The 25,903-nt window shown below is 57.0% G+C and overlaps 3 protein-coding genes across 9 annotated transcripts; 1 reads left to right on the top strand and 2 right to left on the bottom strand.

Annotated features, from left to right (window-relative positions):
* Positions 1–657: 657 nt before the first annotated feature.
* KIF7 (kinesin family member 7) lies at positions 658–11,462 on the bottom strand. 4 transcript variants are annotated; one of them, XM_069798442.1, is made up of 18 exons: positions 11,112–11,462; positions 9,659–9,859; positions 8,989–9,400; positions 7,707–8,238; positions 7,254–7,391; positions 6,881–7,108; positions 6,257–6,459; positions 5,876–5,982; positions 5,414–5,569; positions 4,872–5,074; positions 4,558–4,755; positions 4,176–4,301; positions 3,490–3,666; positions 2,969–3,184; positions 2,541–2,747; positions 1,957–2,155; positions 1,714–1,863; positions 658–1,497 (listed from the first exon to the last, which is right to left on the bottom strand). In XM_069798442.1, the coding sequence occupies exons 1-18, from the start codon at positions 11,413–11,415 to the stop codon at positions 1,112–1,114; spliced, it is 4,143 nt and encodes a 1,380-aa protein (XP_069654543.1). In that variant the 5' UTR covers positions 11,416–11,462; the 3' UTR covers positions 658–1,111. The 4 variants fall into 4 exon arrangements, with proteins under 4 accessions (XP_069654543.1, XP_069654542.1, XP_069654540.1 ...); XM_069798441.1 differs by having other exon boundaries at positions 658–1,019; positions 11,112–11,460; XM_069798439.1 differs by having other exon boundaries at positions 6,257–6,456; positions 11,112–11,460.
* A 456-nt stretch (positions 11,463–11,918) lies between these two features.
* On the top strand, positions 11,919–15,888 carry LOC104322019 (ras-related and estrogen-regulated growth inhibitor-like protein). Of its 2 annotated transcripts, XM_009925025.2 has the most exons (4): positions 11,919–12,818; positions 13,254–13,307; positions 13,768–13,844; positions 14,420–15,888. In XM_009925025.2, the coding sequence occupies exons 1-4, from the start codon at positions 12,665–12,667 to the stop codon at positions 14,843–14,845; spliced, it is 711 nt and encodes a 236-aa protein (XP_009923327.2). In that variant the 5' UTR covers positions 11,919–12,664; the 3' UTR covers positions 14,846–15,888. The 2 variants fall into 2 exon arrangements, with proteins under 2 accessions (XP_009923327.2, XP_069654549.1); XM_069798448.1 differs by lacking the exon at positions 13,254–13,307.
* A 179-nt stretch (positions 15,889–16,067) lies between these two features.
* PLIN1 (perilipin 1) lies at positions 16,068–23,144 on the bottom strand. 3 transcript variants are annotated; one of them, XM_069798444.1, is made up of 9 exons: positions 22,910–23,142; positions 22,084–22,142; positions 20,487–20,685; positions 20,263–20,345; positions 19,647–19,899; positions 19,257–19,456; positions 18,569–18,721; positions 17,655–17,888; positions 16,068–17,140 (listed from the first exon to the last, which is right to left on the bottom strand). In XM_069798444.1, the coding sequence occupies exons 2-9, from the start codon at positions 22,126–22,128 to the stop codon at positions 16,769–16,771; spliced, it is 1,539 nt and encodes a 512-aa protein (XP_069654545.1). In that variant the 5' UTR covers positions 22,129–22,142; positions 22,910–23,142; the 3' UTR covers positions 16,068–16,768. The 3 variants fall into 3 exon arrangements, with proteins under 3 accessions (XP_069654545.1, XP_069654547.1, XP_069654544.1); XM_069798446.1 differs by having other exon boundaries at positions 22,084–22,174; positions 22,910–23,141; XM_069798443.1 differs by having other exon boundaries at positions 22,084–23,144.
* Positions 23,145–25,903: the final 2,759 nt, after the last annotated feature.

Raw genomic sequence — 25,903 nt, 5'->3', positions numbered from 1 at the left:
GATCTGAACTTAAATCTTGTGGAGCTCTGCCATACCTAGAGGCCTCAGTAATGTCCCCCTGAAAGCCATACCCCTACAGGCAAGATCAAGTATGTAGGATGAAGTTCAGAAGGTGGTTTCTACTTCAGATGCTGGCTTTTAACTTGGTGTGTGTTACTCCTTAAACAGTAGTTGTGGTAGCTGTGTTCCTGATGATTTCAGGCTGAAGCAGTGGCTTGCTTTCTGGGGTTGAGTCGCCAAGCTGCTGTTTTCCCCTCTTGCCCTTCTTAAAGCAACTATCTGGGCTTTCTTGCTCTGCCAGAGTTAAAACTTATGTCCCCCTTCCTGAGGTAGATGGTGTCAGTGTTAAGTTGCAGGATTGTATTTAATCTCCCTCGAATCCAGACTGGAAGTTTTCCCAAGAATATGGAAACACTGCTTAAAGCAGCTTAGAGGCACCCTAGATGCTTCAGACAATTGTGCTGGCTGGAGATGCTTTTCCTGCAGCAACGCCATGTAGGAAGCCTACCAGCTCTGGCTGCAAGCACTTACTTACAAAGCAGATATTTAAACATTAAGACAACAGTGTGACAGCAGCTGAGTTCCCATGCAGTGACAGTTAAATAAAACTCCTTTCCTACATACCTGGAATAAGTGACCACTGGACCCTCTGACAAGTGACTGCTTCATAAAACTCACTCTGCTTTATTAGAAAAGTTACAGTAGAAATGTAAAAAACCAAAGTTACTACAAAAATCTATGTACAAGTTCTGCAGGACTGCAGAGCATTTCCCTCTGAGGCTGCTAGGGCTGAGCAAGCCCCACAGCAGAGGTTTCCAAACTGTAAACAAGTTTTTAGTGTTAGAGGCCAGGATGGAAGGTATCTCCCAGTGTTTAAGCTGCAGAGGGTGCAGGAAGGAAGGTGTGCAGCCAGCGCTGTCTGGACTGGCAGCATCACGGAGAATGCAGGCTGGTGGTCCTATACCTTACGTGTTTCTTCCCTTATGATGAGAAGTCAGGTCTTTTTCTTCCTCAGGCCTCTGAAATGTAACAGGTTTGTAGCCAGGCTGGCCTGAGGGGCAGGAACATCTGCTCCTCCCTGCCCTGTGCCAGGTAAGCGTTAGGCCTACGTCTAGAGTGGGTTCTTCCTCACATCTATTATTGCTGGGTGGTAAGGCACTGGGGTCATGTTCAGGCTGGCTCTGCGCAACTCCCGGCGGGGCTTGGAGGCAGGAGCGAGGCTCCATAGTGGGTGCACCTCGTGGGGCTGCCCTGCTCGCAGCAAGTGCTCGGCATCCCTCTGCCGAAGGTCCCCAGGACTGTCATTGGGCAGGGAGGAACGCCTCCATGTCGATGGCAGAGGGGCATGCACCAGGTCCCTGCTGTCATCCCTGACCCGATGGCTTTCTTCAGCAACAGCCAGAGGCACGGGCTGTTCCCCAAGACTGGATTCCTCGCAGGTCCCAAGCACAGGGGGAGCTCTGTCCCCAGCCCCGTGAATACTTCTCTCCATCCCTCCTGGGAAAGATTGGGGATACAGTGAGATGAGTATCAGGATCTCTACGTCCTCATCAAAATCAGTGCCTGTAGAGCACTTGCTCAAGGCCAACAACCACCTATGCCCACACTGCTCCTGACTCTGCCCCAAGCTCTCGCTCCCAGGGAAAGGAATTTAAACTCCCTCCCTTTTAACTTGGTAGGAACAGCAAAGCCCCAGCCTGGGTTTCCCCTCACCTTTGGTCTGTCCAGGATGGAGGTTCACGTTACTCAGCCTCTGGTTCAGCTCCTGGTTTGCCCACATATAACGGCTCAGCTCCTTTTCCAGCACCTGAATCCTTGCCTCATACTGCAGCTTGCTGCTGGCCAGCCCCTCATCCATGTGCTCTACAAGGAAAAACAAGGCCATTTCAAGCTGTGAGCCCTACGAAAGACAAAAGCCATGCCACTGCTGCCCGTTTCAGGAGCTGGGAGGGTTACCGCGGCTCTGCTGGAGTAGTAACTGCATGTTTTGCTCGTGCTCCTTCTGCTGCAGGGTGAGCTGGCGGTCCATCTCCAGGCGCTGGCGCTCCACAGCTGCCTCCAGCCAGTACACCAGCTGCTGCTGCTCCTCCAGCTGCATCTCCAGCTCTGAGAAGGCAATGTGCTGCCTGTGCTGATCTTCTCGCAGTGTCACCACCTGGCCAGGGCCCAAGAGCAAGAAACATCTCAGCTCCCTTCAGAGCTTGGAAGCTTTCCTGCACCACTAAGCCTGAGGAAGTTTTTTGGTACAGTGTATGAAGGTTAGTAGTCCTGGGACGTCACAGCTGCCTCACACAGGGAACAGCAACGTGTGGCTGCACTGATGTGGCAGAGCCACCACAGGGATCCAAGCCTCCTATGACTAGTTCAGCCTCTCTCCCAGGTGTTGGGACAGGTGGGGATCATGCTGCTATGGCTTTGTGGCCTGACCTTACAGGGCAAAAGTACAGTAGGAGGCAGGCAGAAAGCTTGAAACTGAGGAAAACAAAGAGTTTGGCTGGATACTACAGCTCCCACCAGCACAGAAGGCAGTTGTCTCCCACCTTGTCAAAGTACTTGCAGAGCAGAGCTCGCGTCTCGGAGGAGGAGAGGTAGCTGAGCTTGGCCATGAGATTCATCTCACACTGGGACAGCAGGCTGGCCGAGGCCCGCAGGACTCGTTGCCGGCACGTGATGGACTCATTCTTGTACTCGATGGCTGCATCCAGAGCCTCGATTGCCTCATCCAGCTGGAACAAGATCCGTTCTTCCTGCCAGGGCAGAGCTGCAGTTACTAGGGGACAAAGGGTTTGCTCTGTCTCACCCTGCCCTAACTTCCCTTCTCATCTCAATAGTGCTGGCAAGAAGTCGGGATGTGCACAGTTTGGGGATGTTGGGGAGCATCTGCTAACAACCCCATGCTCAGGTCTTTACTTCTCTCTTACTACCTCATGCTCTTGCAAGCAGAGCCGCCCAGCCCAAGAAGAGGTACCTCTGGGGACAGCAGGGTGCCTTGACGCAGCTTGTTGTCGAGCTCCAACCTCTGTTTGAGCAGCTGGTCCTTCTCCTGGCGCAGGTTGTTGATCTCCTGGCGGATCTGCTGCTGGTCGTGAGCACTGCCATGACGCAGCTGGCCGTTCTTCTCGGTCAGCTCCTTTTCCAAGTGTTCCAGGCGGCTGGACACGCGCACTATGTCATCTGTTAGGGCCTGCAGTAGAAGATGCTCAAGGGGATCCGCTCTAAAGGCAAGTCAGGCCCTCAGCCCCTTTCTACTCCCTCCATAGGTCAAGTGACCCCACATGCACACGTAAGCCAAGGCCTATCAAACCAACTAGCTCAGAGGCACAGCACAAGCAGGCTCTTCTGTAGAGGCAGATTTCCTACCTGCTTTCCAACACCACCTCATGCTGGCCTGCAGCCCTCCGCCAGACCCAGGATGGCACCCAGGTCTTCCAGCCTCCCACCTCTGCTGGAAATCAAGCAAGGGGTTCAGGTGTCACACTCTTGTCCCACCTGGCTGGAGCGCAGTCGTTTGCTCTCCAGGCCGTTCTTCTCCTGCAGCAGGGCTTCCTTTTTGGCCACGATAGCTTCCCGCTTCCTCAGCTCATCTTCCAGCTCATCCAAGGCCCGGCGCTGCTCAAGAACTTTATCCATCTCCATGTCCAGCCACTTCTTCTGTTCCTCGATTTTCTGATGGAAGGAGAGGCAAAGGGCATGTATGTGCATGTGCACGTGCAGAAAGCAGCAGCAATGCCCAGGACTGCTAGACTAAAGAGCAGTGGGGCTGAGATTAGAGTGAGAGTCTTGATCCCATCTCTGCTAACCCCTATAGCCTAGACTTCACTGGTTTTATCCTTCCAGCTCCTCCAAGAGGCAGAGCTAAGCTAAATCCCCAGCTGCCAAGGAGTCCCTGGGGGCCACATCTCCCACCACCCTTCTGCTAACAGACAAGATTTCACAGCTTCTTTACCAATGTTAGCATTTAGAAGAGATCCTGGTCCTGGGGGTAGGACAAGATTTAAGTCCTCTGCTACTAGATGCAAGTGACATTATGGACTGTCCTCCTCAAAGGCAGGATGGGCTGGCTATGTCCCCCGTCTCGAGCTGAGGTCCCTGCTTCCAGATCTCCTGTCAGCCTGTGGTCTGCCAAGCAGTCCCCTTCAAACACGAAACAGGAGGCAGGCTCGCTCTGCCTGTACCTGCTGCTGCTCCAGGCTGATCACGGAGCCGTTGCTGCCACTCCGCCGCTTCCTCTGGAAAGCTGCGATTTCCTCTGTTTTGATGCGCAGGATTTTCTGGTGCTGCTCGTGCTTCAGTTCCAGTTCCTGCATGGGAAAGAGCAGCCATGAGCGTTGAGGGGGTGGAAGCTGTTTGCCCTACGGCCAGGGGCTGAGGGACACGTTATGTTCTCTGCTAGCTCCTTGAATACTCTTAAAAGAAATCCTCTCGCCATCTCCATGCTCTCCAAGACAACCACAGACCCGGCCAGACCTACCCTGGCCTGCCCAGCAGTTTACAGAGCCAACCCATCGTCATCCTCGCAAATACTGCAGCAGCACAGCTGCTCCTGCCCATTCCTACCTTGACTTGGTGCTGCCGCTTATTCACCTCCGTCTCCAGCCGTCGTTTCTGCTCGCTCTCCTCCCGCAGCCGGCGCTGCAGCTGGCCCTGCTGCCGCCGCATCAGCTGAATGTTTCTCTCCAGCTCCTGCACTCGCTTCTCGCTCTGGGCCGAAAGCGACACCAGCCTCTCCGTTGCCTGCTTCTTCTTGCACAGAACCTGCCGGAAGGCAAAAGCTGCCCTTGGGCTCGGCGTCTTCCCTGCGCGCTTTGCAGAGATGCCCCCAACTCTGCCCCTGCCCACCTCCCCGGGTGGGCAGAGCCCTTCCCACTCACCCGTGCCTTGTTCTGCGCGGCCGCCACGCGCGTGCGGTACTCCTGCAGCTTGCACTTCTCCCCGGGGTCCCACAGCTCTTTGCCCTCCAGCTCCTGGAGCTGCTTCTGGCTGTCAGTCAGCTCTGCCCGCACCTGCTCTGCCTCCTGCTCCAGCTCGCTGATCTTCTGGCAGTACTGCCTGTTCAGCGCCTGGGCATCCTTGCCTGCAACACACCCCCCCTCCGCCATGACCTCCAGGCCCCCTTCCCTCGCAGCCAGGATCCTGCTGAGGGACGGACCTTTCCTCTCTCTCCCCAAGTATTTTTGGCTACAGAGACTGAATGCTCCCTTTCCCTCAGCTACTCCAGGGAAGGGACAAACCAATGGGAAGGGTCTCAGTCAGCCGGAGGGATGGAGAAATAGGGCTCTGCTGCCTGCAGGAGAAGGGACCGAGCATAAGCAACGCAGGGAGGGAATGTGAGGATGGGAGTAGAGACCAAGCATCATGACTGGGAGGAGATCTCATGGGGAATGGGTGCATATTTCCACCAGCAGCTCTGCACCTGTCTTAACAAGCTCCGTGATCAGCTCCTCCTTCATGCGGATGTTGATCGCCAGCTCTCGGATCTTCTGCTGTGCTTGTGCCAGCCTCCACTCAGAGTCCTTCCCTGGCAGGCGCTCCCACGGACTGAGCAGCGGCTCCCGCCTCCGACAGACCTCTGCAACATGGATTCCCAGGTAAGGAAGGTGTCCCATCTTAGCAGCCGGGTGACAGAAGGACAATCTGATCTCAGATCTATAGCCAAGATCTGGCACAGCATTGCCCAGAGTCACCCGCAGCTTCCACCAAAACACTCAGCTCTTGCCAGATCCCACCAGTTCAAATTTCTCCTTAACAAAAGCAGCTAGACTGTCATCTGCTCCATTTTTGTCCTCTGGGCTCATCCAGGTGGGACATCAAGAGCACCCAATGAAGCACTGCCAGCCTGAGGAGGACTGTCCAACAACCTACGGTTGCCACTTGCCTTTTGATAGCTCCAGCTGCTCCTCCTGAATCGAGTGGGCATTGCCTCCGCTCAGCTCCTCGCTCAACTTGCAAATCTCTTTCTTGCTCCAGCTTTGGATTCCGTTTCTAGAAGGAGCAGCGAATTAGTCAGTTGGGTCTGGGCACTGCTAGAACTGTTCCCAGTAAGGACCCTCACTTATCCACAGGCTTCAGAAGGAGTTAGAAACAGTAGCTGTGGTCAGGAAAGATGGTAATTAGCTCCTCAATGAGCAGGCAGCTGTCTCAGCAGAATCACTGACCTCAGCGGCAGCATTTGCTTCTACATCCTACGTGAGATGTGGGACTGCCAGGTCACGCAACTGCCAGGGCACTACACAGTGCTGAGACAGCTTCAACTCACCGGCGCAGGGACAGGGACCGTTTCTGTTCCCACTGCTCCTCCTCCTCTCCCGAGGACAGCTCTGATGGCTTCTCCAAGTCCTGGCTGAGCTCCCTCCTCAGCACCACATCTTTGACCTCTGGGTTGCCGGTTGGGCACTGTGCGTGGTTCAGGTGCCAGCCTGCCAGGTCCTCCTCCTGGAAGGAGGGGTTGCTGTCGAGCTGCTGGGGCAGAGAATTGGAGAGAGAAGAAACATGCTGCCTGAGAGCCGGTGTTAGAAAAAGCAGCTCTCAGCTGGGCATCACTGCTACACACAAAGAAAAACAATGAAATGGAGTTGAGCCTATTTTCAGGAGAACTGGTGTGTTGCTAGACCCAGCTGCCTGCCCTCCTGCCTTCTGCTGCTCAGATGCTGAGCAAATCTGGAACCTGCCTGTAACATCAAAGTAAAAGCCTCAGTTTTAAAACTGGGCTGGTTTTGTCAGAGTTGTGAAACTCTTTGGATGTGAACACTGACTGCAGTCCTCTGGACTATTCCTCTCACAAGGTTCACGTTCAACAGAAGGAAAAACAGCAGTTCCTACAGTGGAGGGCATGCAAGTGAAAAGGCAGCAGCTCCTCAACAGCACAAACTTATGCCCTCACCTTCCTGCAAAGGGCTCTTCCACTCTGCTCGGCAGGAAGGAGCCCCGAGGGAACCTCGCTGAGGCCATGGGACAGGGCAGCATCCAGTGGGGCTGTGTGAGGTCTCTGGCTGGCAGTCACCAGGTGAAGGTTCTCCAGCAGTCCTGGCACACACAGGTTTGGCATTGCCATCTCCAAGCGCACGTGCAGCTCTGAGATCTTATCCTGCTGCTCTTGCAGTTTGTCGCTCTAGGAAGCAATGAGAAAAATGCAGTTATGTACATGTGGATCCCAGACCTGCTGCAGAGGAACCTAAAAACTGGGCTGCGCTCTCCTGGGGAGGAAGGGGAGGAGTGGGGCCAGTCCCTGTAAAGAAAGCACAGCCCAGAAATACCTGCAGCTTATACTGCTCCATGGCGTCCTCCAGGGCAGCCAAGAAATCACGGTTCTCCTCCTCCAGGCGCTCCACTTGCCTCTGCAGTTTGGCCACCTGCTCATCTTTGATGGACTCACACCTCTTCTCAGTGTTCACCTGCCCCCCAAAATATAAGACAGGCGGCATCAGCATCCACCTTTGTCCTTCCCTTCCCATGCTGGACTCTGTGCGGGCACAGCAGCTTTGCAGACCCTGATTTTTCCTACGAAATAAATCTCTCAGCTGCAGATGAATCCAACTTCTCCCTGCATGCTGGGAGGACCATGTCTTTCTGCCTCCCTACGGTCTCTTGGCCAGGTTGCTGCTTCTCCTTTCCCTCTCCTGACCCTTCCACCATGCCATGCTGAGGCTGCTGCCTTCAGTGGCCATCGGATGAACCCAACCTCAGAGCTGCAACACCCCAACCATTACCTGGGCTTTTGCCAGCTTTGAGCCTTGTGCCTCCGGGCTCTGGTCTTCTGCAGAGGTGCTCTCGATGCCGCTATCCAGCCCGGCTGACGTCAGCTCACTCCTCTCGCTCTCCACCGCGCACAACCACTCTTTAACCCGCAGGATCTGCTCCACTGTCAGGTTACTGTCCTCCTGCAGCTCCATCAGCAGCCGGTACGCGGCATCAGTGCAGGTCCGGTAATGTGCGCACTCTGCCAGCAGCCGAGCCGTGGGGTCTGGCACGCATCGTTTGGCGGTGGCTGAGCGGTTGATGATACGAGTCTCGGAGCGGTGCCGCTGTTCCAGTGCCTTCTGCAGGTTCTTTATCTGCAGGTGAAGCTCTTCGACATGCTCCGTCTCCTTGCGGCAGTTCACCACAGCTTTGTTCTGGATATTTTGAGCCCGGCTGGCATAGTTCAGCGTGTTGAGACTCTCATCAAAGTCGGAGGAGGATGGGCTGACACAGGCTATCATCACAGTCTGGGCGTTCCCCCCCAGAGAGTCTTTCAGGATCCTAGGGAAGACCACAGTGATTAAAATAGCTGAAATACAAATAATGGAGGAACCAGAAGGTTTCCAACCCTTTTCAGAGGTTAAGCCCGAGGAAAACGATAACCTTGCTCTGTGGCTGGTTCGGCACTAGTGAAGTGAGCAGAATCGTTAAGGAGAGGAATAACAGTTTGCACTGTGGCAAGGTTCCATCTGAGTAATTCCTGAGGCTGGGAGCTCCCTGACTCGGTGATCACCGATAGGCACGTGCTGCACGGGAACCTGTTGGAGATTGCAAAGACCACCCGCTCGAACTAAAAACTAACTGCAGACCATCAAACAAGCCTACTGGAAGCATTTTTTATTCACTGCCAGGCAGTAAGGGCAGGATAACCCATGGTGACACCCCATCTCAGCTTCAGCAGCATGACTTATGCAAGCCTCGTCTTCTGCAGCACTGCAATGAGCTAGTCCATCATTTCTATCCTGGCCTCGTTGCTCCTGAAGCTTCCCTACATGAAAACCACAGAGGGTACACCTATAAACTGCTGTGAGGCACAGCGGGTCAGCTGGCCCCATACCATCAAGCAGTCAGTCTGAGAGCCCTGTTGTGAGAGCAGAAGGGAAAACTGGCCCTGCAAGCTCCTCTCGGCTAGCCTGGGGACTCTGCCACCAAACCTGGCAGGCTGGGCATGGGAAAGGCAGGGAAAAGCATCACATCCCTCCTGCTGGGCCACGAGCCCGTGAGACGTGGGGGTCCTGGCCCCAGCTGTACCTGGTAATTTTGGAGTCCCTGTAGGGGATATGGCTGCTCTTCCTCCGAGGGTCTCCCAAGGCACTGATGACGTTGCCCAAGGCCAGGAGACCACTGTTGATCTGGATACTCTCCTTCAGCCTCTCCCCCGTGTTTCCCGTCTTCACAATTCGCTCTGAGCCCGCCAGGTCCACAAAGTGAAACTTGGAAACCAGGACCTGGCCCGAGGCAGGGACGGAGGGTGGGTGGTGGTGCAGGGGGAGGCGGCCAGCCCCGCGCCGCTGTTCCATAGTCACCGTGAAGATGGTGTGCGAGCGGCTCGACTGCCTGTTGACGTGGGTAGCTCCCGTGTGCTTGGCTGTGTTCCCCATCTCCAGCAGGCTCAGCACCTCGTCCAGCCCTTCCACTTCTGACTCCTTCACACCGCAGAGCACTGCAACGGCAAACGGAGCTGTGGCTGGGAGGGATGGGCTGCCCGAGGATGCAGCTCCTCTGCACAGCCTGGTGCCATCGCCCTGCCCGTACCGTACCATGCACAGATCGGCTTTCTACGCTGAACAGGACTAAGCACAGCAATCTGCTGCAGGAGAGGGACGGAGGGAGAAGACCTGGCTCTGCCTTCAGGGATAGATAACCCAACGCTGGCCTCGGGCACAGGGAGAAAAGGGAGCCCACGCGCAGCCACACATACCAATGTTCCCTTTGTCATCCTCCCGGATCTGGATGTCTTTGCTGGCTGTATCCACCTGCAGCAAGTCGCGAAACTCCTCCTTGTACACCTCCAGGTAGGACACTCGGACCGTGTAGTCGATCAGGTCATTCTCATCGATGAGCCTGAAGGTCTCAGCCATGGCTCGCGGGATGATGCCCTGCTCATCTTCATTGATGGAAGCTGGCAGAGAGATGCACACGGTCACGGGGAGCAGCGAATGCCCGGGGAGCCCGTGCTGGCCAGGGACAGAGCCGCGGGCAGGAGCCAGCACACGTCAGCTGGAAAGAAGCAGCCTCACAACCCTCCCACAGCTCAGCCCTCGCAGCCCACATTAAACATCCCTCCGAGTGTTTCTAAGCCACAGGACCTTGGGGCAAATCCTATCCTATGGCTGTGCTGGATTCCAGCCATGCTGCTCGTTTCTAGTCCTTCCTCAAGAAGGAAAAGGCACATTAGTGTTTCAGGAGGTAGCAAACACCATGCCTGCAGCTACAGCATGCTGTCCTTTGAAGCCACAATTTTCCCAGCTCCAAGGATGTTTTTTTGTGCTTGCAGCCTGCTTGTATCTGGTCACAGCACCCTGCTGTCTGAATTTTAAATGATCTTGCTTTTGTCTCCAACAGCCGTGTAAAAGGGCAATCCCCAAATTTGGTGCAATGATAGCCTGAAATGGGAAACCGAAAATAGAGGTAGATTGAAAATATGGAAACAATTTAGTGTTTACAGACTATGCAATTAACTAAAGCTGACTGAAACATTTACAGTACATCCTCTGTAAGATACTGTAATACCATTAAACCAGCACTTATAGGAAGGAAAAGCTTCCTCTTTCCCCGCCTCCATCACATAAACAAACTAACAGGATTAACCCCCGCAAACGTCCCCTCTCCTTAGGGCTTATTTCAGGACAAGGCCGACAGATTCAAGCCAGCTGAAGGCAGCGGTGCCCTCGGAAGATCACCACCACCACCACCACCTCCAGACCAGACGCAGTCCTCCCGCTTGTCCGGCAGCGGACTAGGAGAAAACCTCCACGCTGCGATCTCCAAGAAGGTGTTGCCCACGGCGGGTGGGGGCGGTTACAGCAGCGCGGTGGGGGGGGGGCGGGGAAGGCAGTTGGGGTGGGCAGTTTGGGGACGGGTGGCGGGTGGGTTGGTGGGCTTGGGCCGGGGGGGGGCCGGCAGCGTCGAGCGGGAGGGCGGGCTGGAAGGATCGGTTGGGATGGCGACGTGGGAAGCGGCGGGGCCGGGGGGAGAGGGCGAAGCTGACGAGGCGGGTGGGGGCGGCAGCGCCGGCGAGGCTGGCGGCTGCGGAGGGGCGGCCGGGCCGGTGGCTCGGCCTGGGACGGAGGGAGGCGGCGCCGCGGAGCCGCCGGGGAGAGCGGAGGAGGGCGGGCACCGCCGGCGGCACCGCCGGCCACGCCGCGACTCACCGACGCTGGCCTCGCCGATGGTGTAGGTCTTGCCGGAGCCGGTCTGCCCGTAGGCGAAGACGGTGGCGTTGAAGCCGCGGAAGAAGGCCCGCAGCAGCGGCTGGACGCAGGTCCGGTAGACGGCCGCCTGCCCCGCCGCCTCGGGCAGCACGGCGGCGAAGCGGAAGCGGCGGCGGCGGCCCAGCGCCACCTCGCCGGTGGCGGCGTCGCCCCGCAGGCAGGGCCGGTGCCCCCGCAGCGCCTCCCGGGGCAGCAGCGGCCGCACCCGCACCGCCACCCGCACCGCCGCCCCCTCCGCCGCCATGGCGGGGCCGCCCCGGGCAGCGCGAACGGCCCGGCCCGGCCCGGCCCCGCCCGGCCCGGCGCGCCGCGATGGCGTCAGCCGGCTCCGCCCGGCGCCGCGGAGGGGGAGCGGCCAGCGCGGCCCCGCCGCCCCCCGGCTCGGCCTCGGCCTCGGCCTCGGGAGGGGGGCTCCCGGGGCGCTCCCTCGCTCGTCAGACGCTCCCTCGCTCGTCAGACGACGCCCCGTCCCTTGTGAGACGCTCCACCGCTTGTGAAACGACGCTGCACCACTCGCGAGATGCTCCGTCGCTCACGAGACTCTGTCTCTCGTGATGCTCCACCACTCGTGAGACAACGCTCCACCACTTGTGAAACGACGCTGCACCACTCGCGAGATGCTCCGTCGCTCACAAGAGACTCCGTCTCTCGTGATGCTCCACCACTCGTGAGATGCTCCATCGCTTGTGAAACGACGCTGCGCCACTCGCGAGATGCTCCGTCGCTCACGTCTCTCGTGATGCTCCACCACTCGTGAGACAACGCTCCCTCACTTGTGAAACAACGCTGCGCCACTTGTGAGATGCTCCATCGCTCACAAGAGACTCCGTCTCTCTTGATGCTCCATCACTCATGAGACACGCTACCACTTGTGAGATGCTCCCTCACTCGTGAGACAAAGCTCATCACTCATGAGATGCTCCTTCACTTGTCAGACTGCTCCATCACTTGCGAGATGCTCCACCACTTGTGAAACAATGCCGCACCACTTGTGAGACACTCCACCACTTGTGAAACAACACTCCATCACTCGTGAGACAACGCTCCACCACTCGTGAGATGCTCCACCACTTGGGAGACAATGCTCCATCACTCACGAGATGCTCCACTGTTCCTCACAGGCATTCCCACGATCACCATGGGGAAGGGACAAGGGGCTACGTGGCCCTGCCAAGGGACAACGTGCTTGAGGTGCAGGTGTGGGCAGCCTCCTGGGATGCAGTTTGTGGAGCAGCTGGTGCAAACAGCCGGTGCTTCCCGGCCGCCTGCCGTGCTGGGAGCTGGCAGGCCCGGCTCCGGGCACTGACAGACATTCGGGACAATCTGAGTGATAACAAAGTTTTTCATCTGGCCGCCTGCAGCTCCCTCTGCACCGCCCCTGTGGCTGTGGGGAGGGGTATGGCCCTCGTGGGTCCCCTGGGTGCCGTGGGAAGCGCTGGCTCCTCGGCTGCGCAGAGAGGAGTCGCACACGCCGCTGGGACCGCCGGCGAGGCATGGCCGTGCTCGGCATGGGGCTCCGGCTCCCGCTGCGCCGGAGCGCCAGCTTCACCCCTGACCACCCTGCCCTCATGGAGATGCCTGGCCCCACTGCCCTGAAGATGGAAGCAAATGTCCTCGTTATGGGAGCGGACAACGTGGGGAAATCAGGTAAGAACCGACCGTGAGCTGGGAGCAGGGGGTTCCCGGGCAGGGAGACCCATTTCTCTCCCACAAAAAAGGCTGAAAACTGCAGCAGCCTTTGGAGAACATGCTGCAGAGAGCAGCCCCACAGAGCAAGCCGGTGAGATGGGGCTGAGCTTTTGGGTGCGGCCGTGATTCGAGGTGGGGAAGCCAAGCACAACCCTGTAGGCAGTGGGCAAGCAATGGGGGAAGGTATTTTCTGCTGAGCTGTAGTTTGCTGATGCTCCAGTTCATGCTGTGCCTCTGCTCTGCTCACAGACCTGCTGGTGGCTGGGAGAGAACCAGAGGTCATTCCTGCTAGTGGGACTTTACAGGAGGATGGTGCCTGACTGCTCTGCGTTGAAAAAGAAAAATCCTTCAGGTTTAGGTTTATGATGATGATTCTTATCCTTCCCTCTGCAGCTCTTACTGTGCGTTTCCTGACCCGGCGCTTTATTGGGGAGTACGGAGACATGGGTGAGTGCCAGGCCAGGGCCAGGCCAGTTCCCGTTAGGGACTGGAGTCAGGAGGCGAGCCTTCTTCTGCCTGCAGGATTTCATTGCTTCCCATCCTCTTCTGCCTTTCTCCAGAGCCTTTGCCTGCTCCTGGGGGGCTTGATAGTTGTATTTGTTTGGTGACCCATCTCTTTGCTCCAGAACCGCTTCTCTGGGGTGCAAAAGGTCCTGGGTGGCAGCTGGTGGCACCGGTGTGCCCAGACTGAATGCTGGGGTGGAGGCAGGCTGGGGCAGTCACAGCTGTGAAGGCCACCATGCTCCATGTGGTTGTTGCTGTACAAAAAGAGCCCCCGGACCTTGCCTTGTGGAGCACGGTCTCCCAGGGTGAACGTGACAGGCTTGTCCCCAGGAGGAGAAGACCTGGGTTGAGGGAGCTATCTCTTGGGTCCATGAAGATGATGATTTTTTTTTTTTTTTGGCAGAATTCATCTACAGCCACAACCTGACTGTGGATGGCCGAGAGATTCTCTTCCACATCTGGGACGTCCCCAGTTCCCAGGTGAGAGGTCTCCACTCCTGTCACCCGTTTTCACCCCAGGACAAAAAAAATTCTACTGAAAGTTACTTCTGGGGAGCCACAGGCTGGAAGCTCCAGCTGAGTAAAGCTCTCACGTCAGATGGTTTGTAGGCGACCAAACCCTTCTTGCCTGCAGAGCACAGGGCAGCAGCGTTGCTGGCAGGGTAGCCATAGTCACTGTAGCCCATGGTCCTCTGGCTGAGGACATTAGAGCTGAAGCACTGATATTACCAGCCCAGACTGAGCACAGGACTGTGGTAACGAAGTGGAAGTGCCGCTCTGAGGTCCCCACGCTGTTATCACCTACAGCCTGCAGTGCTTGGCAGCTGGGTGATAAAGTGAGGACAGTGATGCTGAGCCTGAATCGTGTCCCCTTGGTGAGGTCTGCCAGGAGCTGCTCTGCCTTCCTCAGTACTCTTCTTTCTCTCTGTGCCCTTTTGCTGCTCACTAGCCATCCCTGTCCTGACAGGCTCAGGATTGCTGCACCCTGTGCTAGCAGGCAGGCGTGGAGGGAGGGAATAGATAAAAAAAAAACCCTTCCTTTTCTCTTTCCCCAGGAGCAGGCAGAGGAGGGCTCCTCAGAGGAGAAGCGAATCCAGTGGGCAGACAGCTTTGTCCTGGTCTACAGCATCTGCGACCGTGCCAGCTTTAACATCCTGCCCCTCAAGATCCAGTTCATCAAGGCAGCCAAGGAGGGGCAGAGCCAGGAGAAGGTGCCCATCGTCATTGTGGGCAACAAACGGGACCTGCACCACCAACGGGTGGTGTCCAGCGAGGAGGGTCGGCTCCTGGCCCTCTCTTTAGACTGTGGTTTCTACGAGGTCTCTGCAGCCGAGGCTTATCACGGGGCCCTCATGGTCTTCCATGGACTGGCCGAGCGCATCCCTGACACCAAACTGGCACTGAAAAAGGGTACGGGGATCCGTGGCATCGTCAAGACCATGTCGGCCGTGTTTGCCCGTAAGCGAACAGACTCTCTCTGAGCTACGGCATGGGTGTTGCTTCTCTCTGTGCTGCCCGGCTGGACCAAGCTTCCTCCCTGGCTGCCCATGGAGATGGCATGTGTGTTTCCATAACCATGGTGGGTGGGTTCCTTGTTGTCCTCCTAATGTCGGGGTCTGGGTGTCCTGCCATATACAGCCAGTGCAGCCAAGGACTGTAGTGCCTTCCTCTTTGGCCCCATGATGGGGCAGAGGCTCTACTCTTTGCTGTACCAGCTTTTTAGGTGCCTCCTGCTTTCTCCTTCAGTCCTTCAACACTGGAAACCACCAGGTGATTTTGCCACAGCTCCAGGCAGCATAATGCCCAGCTCCTTTGGCAGGAGCTGCCAGGGCTCTCAGTGAGCAGGGAGGACATGCCGCTTCTGCCTGGCTGCCTGGCTCCCTGTCCCCCCGCTCCTACCCTGGGATCCTTATTCCTGTTTCACGCTCATCAGGGTGCTCTCCGGTAATGCTGGAGCACCCATGAGCTGGCAAGGTGGGGGTTTCTCCGCCAGGGAGCCACTGGCAGTTCCCACATGTGCATCACGGTGTCAGAGTGTCCCAGAGCCTGTGGCACCAGCTGACCCCAGAGGACCTTGGTGAGGGCTGACGCCTCCCATCCCACCCGCCTTGCTTTTGAACTGTCCTGCTCATGTCTTCTCTCCCACAGCCTTTCAGCGATCGCAGCCGTTTCCCTTGTGCGAGCACTGTACTGGCTGTGCCTGGGAAAAACCAGACGTGTGGCTCGTTCCCAGGATGGGGATCGCACCGTGCGCCTTCCCAAGCTGCTCCTTCTGTAAGGCTGCCTGTCCCCGGGGAGGAAAGGAGGTGGGGAAAGGGATTGCTGGGCTCATCGCCTAACCCTTCTGCTGCTGGGAGGTTTTTCCCTGCCTTTCCCCAAACCCTTCCCCTCTTGCGCCTGGGAAAGCGGTGTGTTGGAAGAGGGTTTGTGTGTGTGGTACAGACACGGATTTCTCTGCTGCGTTCTTCTGGAAATGCAATAAATCATCTTTGGCAGGAAGCCCCCTGCTCCTCGGGGCTGTGAATTTGTACTCAGGACATGGGAAGAGACACGTACTCTGCTGGGCATGAGCAGCCACCGTCCCTGCGGCAGCAACCCGAGGATGAGTTTCCCGCTCCCTCGGCCCTGGGTTGGGTGTCTTTCCCCACTCTGCTGCCTCATTTTGGTGGCTCACTCCCATAAAGCAGCCAAGCAGACGTGGTAAGCGGCAGGTCAGGAAGGTTTATTACTGCAGCGGATACAACAAGGTGTTGCGGGAAGCCAGGCGGTCCTGCGGAAGAGTGAGGGTCCAGGAGCTCCACCTGTTCTCACCAGTCTTCTTCCTGACCCCACCATCCATCCCACCATCAGCTGGGGTGGGTGCCCAGGGCTTTTGACTCCTGAGTCCTGCTGGTCGGTGGGGACTTTCAGCTCCTCCATGGAGGAGCAATCTGTGGCCAGGGATGGGCCCTGTAAGGGGCGATGGAGCGTAGGAAGGATGGGGAACTGGGCTTGCTACAGTGATGTTTGATGGCTTTGCTGTCCAACCTGCTCTGTCTCTGCACTGTTCTCAATGTGTAGCCCATCTAAATCCATGCTATCTGCTCAACAGGGACCAGGGTAGCCCAGTGCCAGGCCTGGCTGGTCCCTTTTTCTCTTTTCTGGTCTCACCGTTGTTTCTGTGTCTCCTTTACCTCTCTGGTCCCACCTCCCCCTACCTTCTTCCACCAGCAGGGCTTTTGGCTGCCTTTATTCCCCCATCCTGGCCCTGATGCACTCCAGAAGAAGACATCTCATGGCACGTCTACCACTTTGAGCTCCTGTCCTGATACAGGGGTGCGTGCAGGTGGCTGATGGGGGCCTGGGCAAAGCGTGCTGTGGGGGGATTAGAGGGGGACTGGGATGCGCTCATCCTCCCCACCAGGTCAGTCCTTCTTGAAGGCAGGACTGTAGAGGTTGGTGTAGTAAGCCCGGCTGTACATGGCCTCAGGGCTGAAGCGGTAGGAGCCCTCGCTCACCCTCCTGTTGTAGGGGGCGAAGGCGGATTTCCGTGGGAGGGGGCACTCGGGCTCGAAGGCAGGACTGCGGTAGAGGTTGTGCCGCAGAAAGAGAGGGTCCTCGAGCCCCAGGAAGGAGAGGGGGTGATGGCCGCGGTACAGCCGCCAGTCGCCCCTCAGCTGGGATTTCTCCTCAGCGGAGGGAGCGGCAGGCTTGGCATCCTCCTCCTTCTGCTCCTTCTCCGGGCTCGGCTTGCTGCCTGCAGCTGCCTCCTCTTCCTTCACTGACTGCCTGCGGAGCTGAGAGATGGGGTGAGCACCTGGCCAGGCTGTACCCACCCGCCAGCCCTGCTCTCCCTGTGCTACACAGCCCCCCCAAAACCGGGGGAACCTCAGGACAAGCCAATTTGCCCCTAGAGAGGTCCCCAGCAGAGGGGAGTGGGTGGCTGTAGCCCCTGGGCAGCTTGTGGTGGAGAGATGGTCCCAAGGGAGCAGCAGAGTGGGGGAAAGGAGAGGCGACACGGTCTCAGCCTGAACTTTCACCTTCCCAGGAACTTGTGGTCGCACCCTGGCTTGGGCATGAACTGTGTGAAGGTGCCACTGCTGGCTGACCTGCTGGCTCTATGGGGGGACTCGCTGTCACGGCTTGGGGGGATGCTCAGGAGGAGGATGGGACTGAGGTGTCCTGACAGCACCCATCTCACCCCTCTAGTACCTCCTGGCACTGCCTGGAGCTATGGGGTGCTGATGGGAGGAGCGTGGGCAAAATGGGGTTTGCTGGAGATGGATGGGACCCGGCTGGGGACAAACTCACCGGCACGTAGCTGTACAGGGTGCCCAGCAGATGCTTGGGGGCACTGACGAGGGTCCCCCCGAGAGCATCCATCGTCTCCATGGCCTTGGATAGCCTGCGGGGGGTGAAGAGGATCAACCCCTCCGCCGCGTCCCAGGCCACGGCCGGGACCTTCTTCACGCTGGAGATGCCCGAGGCGCAGGCAGTTTGCAGGTTGTGAGCCATGCTGCCAACCAGCCCAGGGTCGTCCCCTGCCTGCAGAGAGAAACCAGCTCAGCTGCTGGCCCCGGCCCCACCAGACCCACCAGGCAGGACAGGGGTGGCCCTGGGCTCCCCATCCCCTCCACAGCTTAAAGCCTGAGTGCTTCGGCTCGCTGCTTTGCAAAAGCCACTGCAGCCCTTTGCAGCAGGGTCGCTCCCTGTCCCCCCCCCGACTCCCCCCACTCCCAGGCCCCTGGGGACCCTCTGCCCCGGGCTGTGCTTCCGCTGCAGGCAGAGGTGAAGGGCAGTGACCCCGACCTGCCGCTTCCCATCCCCACGTCCCAGCGGAGCCATTCCCAGCCCCACCAACTCACACCACCCCTCCCTGCTGGGACCATGGCGGGGGATTTTTCGGGGGTGTTCAGGGGCTTGCTAGGGAGCTTGGTGCTGACACCCCACAGCAGCAAAGAGGTCTTGAACGTAAAAGCCAGGGTGACCCTGCTAGGCGCAGAGGCTGCCCCCAGCCCCCAGCTTTGGGGATTCAGGGAAGGGGGCTGCTGGGGCTGCCCCCTTGCCAACCCCCCTCGCCTCCTCCAAGCTGCAGTTCAGGGTTCAGCAGAGATGGGGGCCTCATTCCCAAGGGTGTTGGGGGAACATCCCCCATGCTGGCATGGCCCATGGGCAGGAGGATGCTTTGGAGTGCCCCCAGTTTGCTGCCCCCCTTTTCTCCGTACTTCCTTGGTGTGGTTGTTGTCTTTCTTCCCCGCCTTCTCCTGTTTCTGCTCTGGCACCTTGCTCTGCCGCCGGCTCAACCAGCCGGCCGTGGTGCTCTGCCCATCACTGTGGAGCCGTGGCGCTTCAGGTACGCTTGGCTTGGCCAGGTTGCCCTGGAAAAGGAGCAAAAAGCCACCACTCGCAGGGAGCTGGCAGGTCCCATCCACTGCATCCTGCTTAGCCTGAGGATTTCACGGGGGGCCCTGGGGTGTGTAGGCAGCAGAGGGTTTCATTTATGCACATGGGAAGAAATACTGAGGGCAGCTGGGAGCTCTGGGATTTTGGCACTAGTCAGGGAAGGGATTCCCACCACAGTGCTGGATGGGAGAGGAGAGGTGCCTCCTTCTCCCCAACTTCTCTGGGCCTCTGCAGGGGCTTTTTGCTTTAGGAAGGATGTTATGGCAAGACCATAAATTAACAATATATATTGGGAGCCGGCTAAAAATAACTTGTCCCACTAATACAGTACAAGGTTGTGTGTGAACATGCCATGGGAACCACCAGCCCTGGCTCATCCTGCTGAGTGGGGGAAACAGCAGCACCCACAACTCTGCTCCTAGGAGCATGAAATGCCTCATCCAAAAGCAGAATCAGCCCAAAAGATGGTATGGGGGAGCAGGAACCTGGCAGGTGGGTTTTGGCACTCACCAGGATGGGGATCCAGGTAGCCAGCTCCTGCCCTTTGGCTTTGGCACGCTGGAGGCTTTGGGTAGTTTGTTGGTAAGCGCGGTGGGAGACGGTACCAACCAAGGCACTGATCCGGCCCAGGGTACTGGGAGCACTGGGAGTGCTGGACTGCTGCTGGGAGACCTTTGCTGCTGACTCACGTGTCTCTTTGGGCTTCTGATCTGAAGGCAGAAGAGCACAGGCAGAAGAGCAGCGGGGGGGTTATGTCTGGTGGGACAACCCTCCTAGGCAGCCCTACACCAAAATCTAGGGGCTTCCTCCTGCCACGTGCACCCCACGAGTGAGGTGCCACCCCGCGTACTGGCAGTCCATGTCATACAGCCTCAGAGGTGATTTGGGCATCAGGACTACCTGCTTCTTCGTCCTCCTCTGGCAGCAGGTACTCCATCAGCTTCTCCAGCCCTCCCAGGGCTGTGTCGACCCCTGCGGCTGCCATCTGGCTCACCGAGTTCCTCCTCGTGTACCTTGCCGTCGTTTCCACCGTGCTCTTGGTGGCCTCGTAGCCCTCTGCTGCCAGCTCTATGATCTTATCCACGGAGTTGCCAATGGTGCTTTTGGCACTTTGGAGGGGGGAGGAGATGGTGCCCTTCAGTTCAGATGCAAGCTGCAGGCGGAGAGACGGAGAACAGCCCTGCCGGTGTGCTTGGGGTGGCATGGGACAGCCAGCGGGACCACGGGGACCCCAGCCATGCCAGTAGACAGCCCCGAGAGGGGCATAACAGCACTCTCCAGCCTGGGCTGGAGGTAGCTGGCAGGGTTGGGACACAGGATGCTGTTGACCTATATTTGGGAGCACCCCAACCCTCGCCTGGGCTGCAGGAGCCCCTGGAGGAGCCCTTGCTTGGAGGCGCTGCCTTGTTTCCCCCCTCAGCAGCTCATCACCATCCAGAAACAAGACCAGAAGAGACATGCTGTGGGCTCTGCAGAGGGGCTGGGGGGGTCCCAGACTGTCCTGCCTGTGACTTACCTTGTCGACAGGGTACTGGAGGGCAGGGATCTTCTCCTCCAGGTGGTCCAAGCCCCGGCATGCCAGGTCGTTAGCCACAGCAACTGCCTTGGGCAAAAGCATGGGGTGGGTTGGTAAGAAAAGCTCACGGGCTGTGCTAGGCACTTGCTAGTGCCAGCGCTGTCCCACCAAGAGAGGCTCTGGTGGGGTCCCCCCGCCGTGTCCCCCCCGGTGGATGGACTCACACTGAGGCTCCAGCCTGCGCACCACGGGCTGCACGCTCCACATGGCCAAGGCGCTGGCACCCTGCACGCCCCGCTCGTAGACCTCGCACACCGAGGCCATGAGCGGGTGGGCCTCCTTGGTGCTGGCGTAGGTGCGCTGGAGGCTTTCGCAGGTCGAGCTCACCACCGGCAGCTGCAGGACCCTCTGCAGCACGTTCTCCTGCGTTTGCAGACGGGCATCGGTTAGCCAACAGCCCTTCCCCGAGGAACGCCTCATCGTCCACACACTGGTGGCATTTGGTGTGTTGCAGTGACCACAGAGGACCTCAGCTCACGCTGGAGGAGGAGGGCATTTCTCGAGCCCCATTGAGGGTCTCCCAGCTACGTTTCATATGGCACAGCCGTGGACAAGCAGGCTGGCTGCTGCCGCTGATGGAGCAGGGACACCACAGGCAGTGTTGGAGAGGTGACGGTCCCCACTCCCCCCATCTCCCAAGACCGACTGTCCAAGTGCTCCTGCTGGCTTTCCACCCTGCTCTGCTGCTTCTTCCACCTGACCCAGCCCTTGCTCCTGTCATTGGGCCAGCAAAGACCAGTGCCTTTGTGGCACCTCTGTCCTGTCTGTCTTGTCACCACTGTGACAAGTAAGGGACACGGACCTCAAAAAGGAGAAGGGGAGAGGAAAGGAACAGGTCTGTCCCTGAGGGCGCACAGGTCTTCGATAGGAGCCATTGCTCTAAGAAGAGGGCACCAGAGCTCTCCAAGGCAGCAAGGCACCACGTCCCCACCCCCTGCTAGCACGGGAGACGTGGGATGCCAGTATAAACCAGCACAGCTGACACCTGTGTGTGCTGCCAGTGCCAGAGCACAGCTGGAGGTAGGTCCCTCAAAGCTGGGTGAGCAGGATAAACCTGCAGCTTCAACCCTCTGCTCCTGCTCTTGCCCGGTGCCCACCTGGCGAGGTGAGACAACTGAGAGACATTGCAGCCCCAAGGGAGGACTGAGGTGAATGTTGGCTCATCACAGAAGCCATGAGGCAAGAGCTCTCTGGGTTGCCCAGGACAGAGCAGAAGAAGAAGCTGAGCTTTCCCCTGATCACCAGTGGGCGAGAGGCCGCGTTTGGCTTCATGTCCCACTTGTGACCATGACTGGGCTGTGAATCTGCATATTTGAGAAAACCTGTATTTTTTGGTGCTATATTATGCTAATTTTGGCTTGACACAGAGCAAGTCCTCGCACAGTTCAGCAATCCCGGGGGCTCTAGCTGTTCAGAGCAGTGATGCAACCACAGCAGCATGATTGCTGGAGCTTTGGGGTCCACAGTAGGGACACAGATGAAGGACAGGCACTGCCAGCAGGTATCACCGAGAGCTCCCATCAGCTCAGGGTTAACTTTCTTGATTCTGAACTATTTAATTTCAAGCAAGCGAAGGGTTTTATCCTTTCCCTTTGATGATGCTTTATATTATTGCAAGTAAAGATTCATATAAAGATAAGAGGGGGACACATGAGACCGCATGAGATGTGACTCATAGTCATCCAGCAGAGCCAGTACACGCTACCTGGCGCCCTTGGCACACGTCTTTGCCCTCCCCTCTCTCCCTCTTCCCGCACCCACCTTGGCACTACCATTCTGCAGAGTCTGATTCTTCTTCACTGTCATCGTGACGCATCCACCTGCAAAGCAAAGTTGGGAGCCGCAGACCCTGCTGCGAAGGCAGGGCTGGCCTCAGGCTCCCCCCACTCACTCCTGCGCTCCCCCCGAGCATGGTGGTGCTGGGAGCTGGGCTGAGACACACACCTCCCCTGGGTACAATGGATGCGGCATTGCCTAATGCTTGACTTTTTACCGGTTAAGCTGTAAGACTAATGACTCCACACAGCCCTCCCCTGCTAGTGTGTCTTAACACCCAAAGATGCAAAAAATTAGTTGAGAGGCATCTAGTTTGAAGGAGCTACAGTACAAATCAGGATAAAAGGCACTGGCAGAGCTGTAAAGCAAACTCAGAGCAACCAGGATGCTCATAGATGTGCATGAGGGCCAGGCTGAGAGATGCAGGCTGAGAACGGGTAAGAAGGCAGGACAGGAGCAGAGAGAGGAGCTGCAGGTAGGGATGCAGCGAGCTGCCCAGCTGCAGTCAGCATCCCCCTCCCAGACACCTGCAGGCAGCTCTGCCCCTCGCAATGCCAGCGCCCGTCCCTGCACAGCCCCAGCCAGTTGCGGGGGGCAAAAGCACTGTGAAACACCCGTCTCCACTGCTCCTGGCTGGGTGACACCTGAAAGCACCACTCCAGCTCCCAGCCCCAGCACAGACTCCCTTTTCTTAGCAGCAGATGAAATTCAGGAGATTCAGGGAGAGCGGGTGATCCTTGCTCTCACCCCCCCTCCGCCCCGGTCCCGCTGAAGCTGTCCCTGGAGCGCCCGGTGGGGACCGGCTACTCACCAAGGGGCAGCCCGTCCCCGGCAGAGCAGGAGCAGAGAGTGGTGGCTGCACCGTCCCTTCACCCAGGTCCTCTGAGAGTGATGCACCGTGCCCCGGCCACTACCACCACGAGGCCCCACCTCCCAGTTGCATGGGTTTGGGAGCTGGCGGGTTGTGGTGGAAACTGGCCAAAGAGCTCCCTGAAGCCACTGTAATTTGGAACAGATGACGGCAGAAAATCCCTTTTGTCGTCTTCTCTGCAAAGCCCAGAAGCTGTGGCATAGCTGGGATGCACCAGAGTTTAATGCCTCTCCACCAAGAGAAGATGAAAAGAAGCTGCCCTTGGACCTCACCACCTCAAAAGCAACAGATCATGAACAGCCAGGGAGAAGGTGAAGAGTCAGGCAGGGTTTCCTAAGAGATTAAAACCTTCCTGTATTTCTGTAGCCCCTGTTATGCCCTGTGGTGGACCAGGATCCTATCCTGTTGGGAAACGCAACACAGACCAAGAACAGTTTCTCCCCAGAAGAGTTTACCAAGTTTACAATAGTTTAGAGTTTACAATGAGCAGAAGGCAGGCATGGGGGACATGTCCTGCATAAACCAATCTGGTTTGGCCAGGTCTGCAATTTCTAAGAGAATTCATGGAGGGTTTTGGCGAGGAGGCTTTTAGCTGAGGGTCAGGGTAGACACTGCATTAGGAAAGCTCTAGGCATCTGGAGTAGACAGAAATGGAAGAAAAAATCAGGTTGGAAGTGATCTCTGGAGGTCACCTCATCCAACTCTTGCTCAAAGCAGGGCTACCCCTGAAGCTAGATCAGGCCGCTCAAGGTCTCATCCAGTCTTGAAAATCTCCAAGATTAAGATTTCCATCTCTCTGGGGCCCAGCTCCTGTGCTAAACATACTCATGGTAAACTATTTTTTCCTTATATCCAGCTGGAATTTTCTCTGTTGCAATTTGTGCCTGCCATCTCTTATCCTTGCTCTGTTCATCTCTGAGCAGAGTTTGTGCTCCAGTCTGCGCTGGTACGGCATGTGATCCATGCCCCTAAATGTCTTTCTTACCCTCTCAGTGATCTTCTGCTGGACTCTACTCAAGATCTTTCCTGTGCTGCTGGGGCCAAAACCGTTCCCCAAATGTGGCTTCACAAGTGCTTCATAGAGAGGAACAACTGCTCCCCTTGACCTGCTGGCAACGCTCTCACTACTGCTGCTCTTTTGTGGCCAGCCTGCCTCACTGCATGGAAAGCACTCTGCTGACTCACATCATAATTAACAAATCTGTTTGCAGTATTGATTGAAAAGAAAGAAGACACCACCTGTATGGAGCTACGATTAGGTTTTGGTTATTGACTATGGAGATTAAGGATGAGCTACACACATGAGACAAGGACAACATGGTGGAAAGAGGACAAATGCCGGAGAACAAAGCAATATCCAAGGGGATCAGTCCAGATGAGTGATCCAGGCAGCCTGCTGACACAAGGCTGCTGTGTGTCTTGGACCACCCGGCATAAGGCAGGGAGACCCTTGGCGTGTGACTCGGCATCAGGGGAGGCCCAAGCAGCAGAGCCAAGTCCTTGAACACCCGCAGGTGTTCCACCCCTGTGCAGGACAAGGAGGTGTGCACCCAACACGGCTCCATGGCTCCCTGCTCCTGGCTGTGCTGCTCATACACGGGGGTGGGAGACTTCCCAGGGACCTGGGAAAGCCACGCATGGGAGGAAAATACCCCCTTTTCTCCCAAAGAACCTGGAGTTCGCTTCCAGCCTGGGGCTCTGCAAAACTCGCAGACCTGCCTTGCTAGCTGGGTGCGGAGGCATATGAATATCCTGGGCTGTCTCCAGCTCGGTGGTGGGGTGAGTCACTGCTCTCCAGACAGCGGGACAAAGGGCAGCAGCAGCCTGCTCAAAAGTTTGCTCTCTTGGCACTGAGACTTTTTCCAGCCCTGCTGGCCTTGCTAAAAGCGCAGGGGCCATGCCAACCTTCTCTCTGCCTTGGCCGGAGTTGGGATCAACAGACAATGCAGCCTTTGCCCTACTAAAGCCTTCGCTCACCCCATCCCCTTCCTCCGGGGCAGAGGCTGTGCCAGCCCAGGGCTCTGCAGTGCAAAGGTACCACCGCCTCCACCCCCCCACACCAGAAATACTTTCTGTGTTTCTGCAGGCAACATTTAGAGCTCACCGGATCAGCTGGGTGCAGGGAAGCAGTTTTACACCCTTGCCTCTGCAGTCTACTCCATACCCATTAATATACCATGGTGAGGGGATGAGCCAGATCCCCAAAGACCTGCAAGGCATCTTTACATTTAGATCTGGGAGGGGGCTGGAGAGGTAACTAATTCATTTCTATGCCCTATGGCAGGATCAGCACCCCCTAAATCACTGCTGGCAGATGTCTGTCCAGTTTCTTTTTAAGGACTGCTTTCCTGAGCAATCCATTTAGTCTTTTATTTTACTCACGGTTCAAAAAAAAAAAAAAGTGATTTAATTCTCCTTTGCTGCAATATAAATGTATTACCTCCTGGATGGATTCAGAGACCAACTGATTGCCTTCCTCTTGGCAGACAACCTTTTAGACGCTTCAAGACTTCTCATACCCTCCCCCAGTCACCTTTCCTCTACAGAACCGGTTCATTTGGTCCCTCCCTGGAGATGTTGGTTTTCAGACCTTTGATCGTTCTTGCCATTTACCTGGGAATCCCAAATTCGCATTTCTTGAAATATGCTAAGCATGGTATTAACATTAGGAAGGCCTTGTCTGTAAGTAGAATAGAAGATGACTTTGCACATCTCACACAGACCACTCACCTGTTAAGTTTCCATTACGAAATGTGTATGAGACCAGTAATTCACAAGGAAACTCTTGCTAAAATGTTGCTGAATGCAATGCTTTATACATTGTTCAGGAACTGACATTTTGGAGCTTCCAAGTTTGCAAGGCTCTTACTGCAGGGGATAGGAGCTAACAGTAAGCTCGGTTTTAATGGTTGTCCCGGCTCCATCCCTCCCCAT

Source organism: Haliaeetus albicilla, chromosome 12 (assembly GCF_947461875.1).
Source record: "Haliaeetus albicilla chromosome 12, bHalAlb1.1, whole genome shotgun sequence".
NCBI classification, from domain to species: domain Eukaryota; kingdom Metazoa; phylum Chordata; class Aves; order Accipitriformes; family Accipitridae; genus Haliaeetus; species Haliaeetus albicilla.
This window is presented reverse-complemented; position numbering and strand designations above follow the sequence as displayed.